Genomic DNA, 6,617 nt, shown 5'->3' on the forward strand with positions numbered 1-6,617 from the left:
ATTCGACACGCAGGAAAACACCTGGCTTCTCCTCACTGTAAAAAGCCTCTCTTGGGATAATTTTTTTTTTAAAAGCAAATTGGTGATTTAGAAATGGGGTGGTTGTTCTTAGTGTCCTTTTAGGGCTACAGCGTGGCTTGAAAATGATGACGTCCATGCCTTCCAGGAGCTCTTAACCATCGACCGTGAAACGCTGTTTGCGTTCTCCTGGCTACAAACCACCGTTCCGGAGGACAAATGGGATGATTCTGTGAGTTCCCCCCGATCTGGAGAATGGTTCCGGGCTTCAAAAAAGCCTGCCTGAGCCTGAAAAAAAGCCACTGTGCTGCCTGCTCCACCCACCAAAACAGTGGGCACAGCCGCTCAGAACACCATTCCCACCGGAAGCCAGTTTCTTCTGTTTCTTGATCTTTGACAATCTTTTTTCACATTAATCTTTAATAACTTCTTTGATTTCATTATACAGTTCCTCTGGGTTCCAATCAATGAGGTCTTCAAAGCAATTCCTGATGTTCTCCTTGAAAATGGTGGGTATGTGGTCAAGATTAAACACAATACTCTTTAAAATATGAATTCTACTGTCTAGCATGTTTCAGTTCACAATCTGGGATTTAAACCTTTTATTCTCGGGTGGTTTTTTGAATCCCAAATGCTTTGACATTAGCTGTCTAAAAAATCCCAAAACAACTGCATGAACCAACTTGAATCTCTGATAGTCTTTTAAAACAGCCATGTTGGCCATAAGAAAAATCCCAAAATCCATCTTACAGGAATGTCTTTATTAGACCATCACACAAATATGCAAGCTTTTAAGAACATGGTTTAAAAACTCAGTTGTTTGGGGGCAATCCTAAGTGCTGTCAGTCTAAGATATTACCTGCTGTGTGCTAACAGAAAAATAAGCTCAGAGAACTGCATAGGTTTTGATGAGCTGTCCATCTTGATCATGTCAACACTAGTCTTTCCTCCTCCATACTGAGCATAGGATGTATAGTCAGATGACAGCAATAACCAGTGAATGTCTTTGGCATCCATATGTTGCATTTGGAGACTGGCTATACTAACAACATGGGGGAAACTAATGCAAAATTGGGGAAGGAGAGCTCTTCATCATCTTTCCCTGTGCAGCAGCACCCCTCTCTCCATTCATGAAGCTACTGTGAATATTGCTAACAGCCGCATTAAATTATTAAAATGATGCTGTTATAGTTGGCTTTCCAGTCCTTACCTTACCTGGGTAGAATTTGTTCCACAAAGAAAACAACAGACAGACATAGCAAAAGAAAAACTATTGGCATATAATTAGATATATGTGTGTGTGTTTGCGTGTGTGTGCATGTGCATATATACGTGTATGTTGTTTACATAGTCAACAAGTTAAATGCAGTACTTGTAAGAGCATAACAATAAAAATACAATCTGTGTTTACAGCAATATTAAATCGTAAAACAGGAAGAAGGATCTCACCCAAAATACAAATATACAGTACACATGGATTTATTTAAAACAGATACAAAAAAGCACAATAAAATAGATTATCCTCCTCAGACTGCAATGTGGCATTAAACATCAGGGAAGAGAAGAGCAGTTGGGAACTTGGCTAGTCCTAAGGCCTAAGTAAAAATAGTGATTTGTTGTAGGGCTGCACCATGTACAACTCTGGTGGTACATGGCATCCAGTCCCTGCCAGCCTAGGTGCTATCCATGGAAGGGGTTCCAGGGAGGGACCCTCAGAGGAGTTTATTTTGGGCCTGCCCTGGTCCCATCCTGATTAGTAGCAAAAGGCCTCCTCCCTTCATAAGCCCTTCAAGGAGCTCTCCTTTAAGGCTAAGGTGCCCTTTGAGAAAGGGGCAACAGAAGCAACTGGCAAGGTGAGGAACTCCCAAGGGCATCTGACAGATGCCCTGACAGAGATGAATTGCTCCTAGGGCTCATGGGCAACAGGACAACCAGGGAGATGCCAGTCCCACAGCATTGTGTATTAGGAGGCCTCCCCTGCAATTGCTAGAACTGGGCAAAATGACTTTTTGTAGTGTCACATGAGAGAAATAGCTTATTGCTCTAAGCAGCTGGCCCTCTCAGGTCTCCACGAGCCTCAGATGGAGCAACAACTAAAGATGCTTCTGCAACTTGTAACTGTCTTGTCAACTCAGAGACTGCCTTTGAAAACAGGAGGGTGAGCAGTCTGCCACATAGAAACAAAACTTTGGACCCACATGGGTGAGTTGTCCAAAACTGAGCAGTTAAGTTTCAGCAACAATGGACAACCAGCACTGCAGCCTAGAGACAGCTAGACATTTTGAGAGAAAGAAAGGATTAAGCTTTCTTGCAGCCATGGAACTACTGCCCATCTATCTGGCATCAGACAGAGGAGAACTCGGCACACAGAGATTAGTCAGGAGGCACACAAAGGAAATTCAGGGGACCCTGAGAGGAAGTTAAGAAAGGCAGGTATGTTGGACAAAAGGTGGCTAGGAATAGTGCAAAGTGCCAGGGCCTTTGGGAGAAAACAGCAAAGAACCCAGCAGAGAAAGCAAGGTCACCTTTCATCTAGAGAGTTAGGGATGGGCTGATGTAGAAACCCAGCACTCTGACCCACCAGAACTGCCAAGCAGTGGCACTGAAGCAACACTGGATCAGAGAACACCCATGAGAAACAAGCCAAGGTATCCATTTAGAATGATTAGAAGCGGTTGTTGTAATGGCTGTTTTGGAGGGAGATTTTATCACAATTACACCCAAGAAAATAGACAACATAGCAAATCTCTGCCTAGTTCCAGAGGTTAGAGCACAGTAACAAGACAGGAAGATGCTCAGCAAGGCACCGTGAAATGAGGCAATTTTGCATCATTTTCAGTGCAACAGACTTAAAATTGTTAGCCACTTGCAATTTTTACTCATCGCTTGCTAAAATACAAAAAGTCTAATACCTACTGCCCCTTTTGAGTCTCTGTTGAAGCTGGCAATTGATAAAGATGGGCAGTTTCCCCAAAACATAGCCTTTGCTATGCCTGCAAAAGCAGCAGCCGTACATTTGAACCCTGGCTCAGTGGTGGATGTTTCAGAAAGCACTGGCAGCCAAAACAGAAATGGAACACAGCTTTTGTGGAAGAAGAGTATTACCTGGGTGGGGATGTTACAGCAGAATGGATGCGGGCAGAGCCACCAAACTAAGGTGTCTGCCAATAAAATTTACACTGCACAAATCCTTGTTCTGCTTGTATCTACCTCCCCTCTTTTAAAAAAAAATCTTAGCTCTATGTGGCAACAGGGTTACAAAACTATGCATTGGGTAGCAGGTTTTCTGAACAGGGCTGCTAGATATTTCTTCTCAATACAATAAGGTATACAAATATCTCCCTGAGGAGAAGCTGAGACTCCCCAAACTGGACTACTGCAGTGCCCAGACCAAAATGTCTTGACTAAGACCTGAGCAGAAGACTGGACAATTCTCTTAGCCCCCACGCCGACTCTCTCTTCTGGTGAAAGCAGCTTGCTACATATGAGCAAGTGTCCAATTAAAGTGCTTGCATCTTAAGGGACCCTGGTGACCCCTTTCTTCATCTCACCTTGCAGAGCGCAGGGGGAGGATGGGAAGAAGTTCTGCCGGTAGAATGATTTAGGCACACAGCTGGGGGAGGAGCTGGACATCTCTTGGGTGTCAAGAGAAACTGATTAGTGGCCAGACTATCCAGCATGGCACTGGTTCGCCCTCCACCAGAGGTTCATTTCCCTGCATTCGAACGACCCTCTATGGACAACTTGACTTCCTGGGGAATAAATGATGGGCGGAGCAGGGATATACGAGGCTCCTCCATTAATTTTTGGAAGCTGGGACCTGCCCAGCCATATACAGAAATGGGTTCTAGATAGGGAGATTCTTGGGGCAAGCCTAATGCTGCTATTCTCCTCTGAAATGGACTCTTCTCCCTCACCTGACCTTGTGCCTCCCGAAGGATTTGCCCACTTTGCTCTGGTCTCTCTTGGATGGTGCCCTGAGAACTACTTTGTGGAACCAACTTCCCATTCAGGCTTTGTAAACTGATGGAAATACAAACATCTCCCACCTGAAGCTTATGACAAGGGAGGGAGAAGAGCAGAGCTGTCCTCTCTGGGCTGCATGATGACCAGCCCTGACCATACACAAAGAAAGGGTGCTCAGGGGGGACATCAATGCTCACTTTGCTCTGCTGCTCTCCAACTACAAAATGCAGCATTACAAAGCCCTGCCAAGGGCTTTCCTGAATGTCCACCACTGTGCTGGAATCGATCTTGAGGCCGCCACTCACCTCTGCACTACGCACAAAGTCCTGGGTTTGCAAATCCTCGACTCGCTTGAGTTCCCCAGTAGCCAACTGAATAATGGCTCCTTTCATGAAGTGGGAGGGCAGATGGCCCTGGGAGCGGGCAAAAGCTGCTTCCGGCTGCACCTCTTGGGGTAGCACGTCAGAGCTCTCTATTTCCAGGCCCTCCTGAACTGTAGGCTGGAGGGGTCCTAGGACCGGCTTGCCATTGACCAGGGTCAGCCCTCTGAGATTTTGCCTAGAGCAGAGTTGTTCCTCAGGGGACTTTGCAGACAGTCTTTGCAAGTGACTCTTCTCAGCAGTAACGTGTACTGGGCTCCTCCCTGATTCCTCTTTCTGCTCTGCAGCATTACGATGGGACAGGTTAAGAGGGCTGAAGTTGTCCTTCTGCTGAGCAGAACAAATAGAATATTCTGAGGAAGACAGTACCCCCACTACTCTCTGTACTTCTAGATCTGGAGTACTTGGCTGAGATGGCACTGAGACCTCCATTCTCAAGACTGGAGTACCTACACCATACTCCCCAGCAGTCCTTGGCCACTGCCCTTCAGCTTCGCTCTCTTTTGCCCCCACAGCAGACCTTTGCAGCCCATTCATTGTAAGTCTTTTGGGATCAAGCTGGTTCTCCCGCAAAGGTTGGTCTGAGTTCAGACCAACAACAGAAGCCTCAAATGCTGAATAACCTGCTGGCAGACGGGACATCTGGTAATAAATTGGAATCTGGCCCTGTGAAACGTCCAGAAGCTGGCCTCCAATATGAGGTTGCAGAGGGCCTGAAGGTGAAACTGAGGCAGAAGTCTTGCCAAAATTGTGGGTTGTCTGTGAGGGAGCAGAGTCATCGGACAGGAGATTTGGTGCGTAGGGCACAAAGTGAGGGATATGAGAGGCGGTGAGGCCAGCTGAAGAAGGCAGCAGGTGGCTGGGGAGGAAGCCAGGGGGCACAGCATAGGGCACTGAGTAATGCGACCCCACAAACTGTAAAGGGGTAGTAGGGAGCTGCGTGTAATGGATAGACGGATACGGGATTGCTGGATGCTGCTGCTGCAGGAGCTGCGAGGTCACGCTGTAGGCGGGGGAGAGCGGGCTCACGTTCACCACCGGGGCGAAAGTGGTCGGGGGCACAGTCACCTTGTACAACAAGCCGTACTGGTCCACAGTCAAGCTGGCCAGAGTTTCGCTGGGGCTGTCGCTGGTGTCGCCACCGCCGCCGGGCTCGCTGTAACGCGAAGGCGCGCGGCTTTGTTTGCCCGCCGCCGCGTGAGGCCACTCCGCCAAAGCCTCCCCGCCGGCCGCCGCATCGCGCTCCGCCGACCTACCCGGCTCGTCGCCGTCACCACCGCTGGCGGGCGCGGGCAGCTCTCGCTTCTTGGGCGGGAGGCAGCCCTGGCCGCGTTCCTGGGCCGCCCGCATGGCGCTCGCTTGGGGAAAGGCGGCCTCACCTGCGGAGGCAAAGAAACCGGCGCGTTAGAGGGAGAGGGCGGGGGGGCGCGGCGGCCGTCCAGCACCCCTCCGCTCTCTCACCTGCCTCTTGGGCGTCCGCCTCCCACAACGCCGCCGCCGCCGCCGCCGCCGCGACCGGGCTCCATCCCGCCGCCGCCGCCGCCGCGACCCCGCCCTACGCCTCCCTCGGCGCGCCGGAAATGCTTCGGACGTGATGCCAGCGAGGCGCGAGAGGGCGCGCTGCGATGACGTCACGCCCCAGCCGGCAGTCGCCGTGGCAACGCCTCAGGAAGCAGCCTGGCGACGTGACGCCACCGCCGCGCGCAGGAGCCTCCCTTGTAAGGGCCGCACTTTGCTTCGACCAGCTGGCGAGCCGCTCTGGTTCCCCGCGGGCCAGGTCAATCTGCTCGGCCGCACGGCTGTCATGGCTTAGGCTCTGGTCTTAAGCTCAGCCACCTTTTCGTAACAGTCACGCGCCGTCTAGGTTCGCTGCGAGCGCTCCCCGCCCCGGGGGAAGGGCAGTCCCGGACACACCCTACGTGCCAGCGGGAGACACGCGCACCCGCCCGCCGGGGTCGAAGCTGTGTTGGACATTTACCCCGCTTTCCTCCCGGAAAAGGCCCCCGCGGCGCCTTGCCTGTGACGGAGGATTCGGACCCAGGATTTCCTGCACCTTGTCCAGCGGGCTGGTCCGCCGCGAGGCTGCCGTTCAACGCCCGAACTTTTAACAGTAACGTGGTCGCCCCCCCTCCTCTGCCAGGCGCAGAGGTACCTGCCCCGGAGGAATCCTGCGCGGGCCCGGGGGCCCAAGCATTCACTGGCGGGGCCATCCGCAGCGCTTCGTCATACTAGCGCCGCTCCCACCCCTCCCGC

General features: G+C 51.2%; 1 protein-coding gene across 1 annotated transcript; it reads right to left on the reverse strand.

The window, feature by feature from the left end:
- Window positions 1–760: 760 nt before the first annotated feature.
- On the reverse strand, window positions 761–5,916 carry ATXN1L (ataxin 1 like). The gene is made up of 2 exons (XM_063313279.1): window positions 5,826–5,916; window positions 761–5,743 (listed from the first exon to the last, which is right to left on the reverse strand). The coding sequence occupies exon 2, from the start codon at window positions 5,712–5,714 to the stop codon at window positions 3,726–3,728; it is 1,989 nt and encodes a 662-aa protein (XP_063169349.1). The 5' UTR covers window positions 5,715–5,743; window positions 5,826–5,916; the 3' UTR covers window positions 761–3,725.
- Window positions 5,917–6,617: the final 701 nt, after the last annotated feature.

This window comes from Candoia aspera, chromosome 11 (assembly GCF_035149785.1).
Source record: "Candoia aspera isolate rCanAsp1 chromosome 11, rCanAsp1.hap2, whole genome shotgun sequence".
In the NCBI taxonomy this organism is placed as follows: Eukaryota; Metazoa; Chordata; class Lepidosauria; order Squamata; family Boidae; genus Candoia; species Candoia aspera.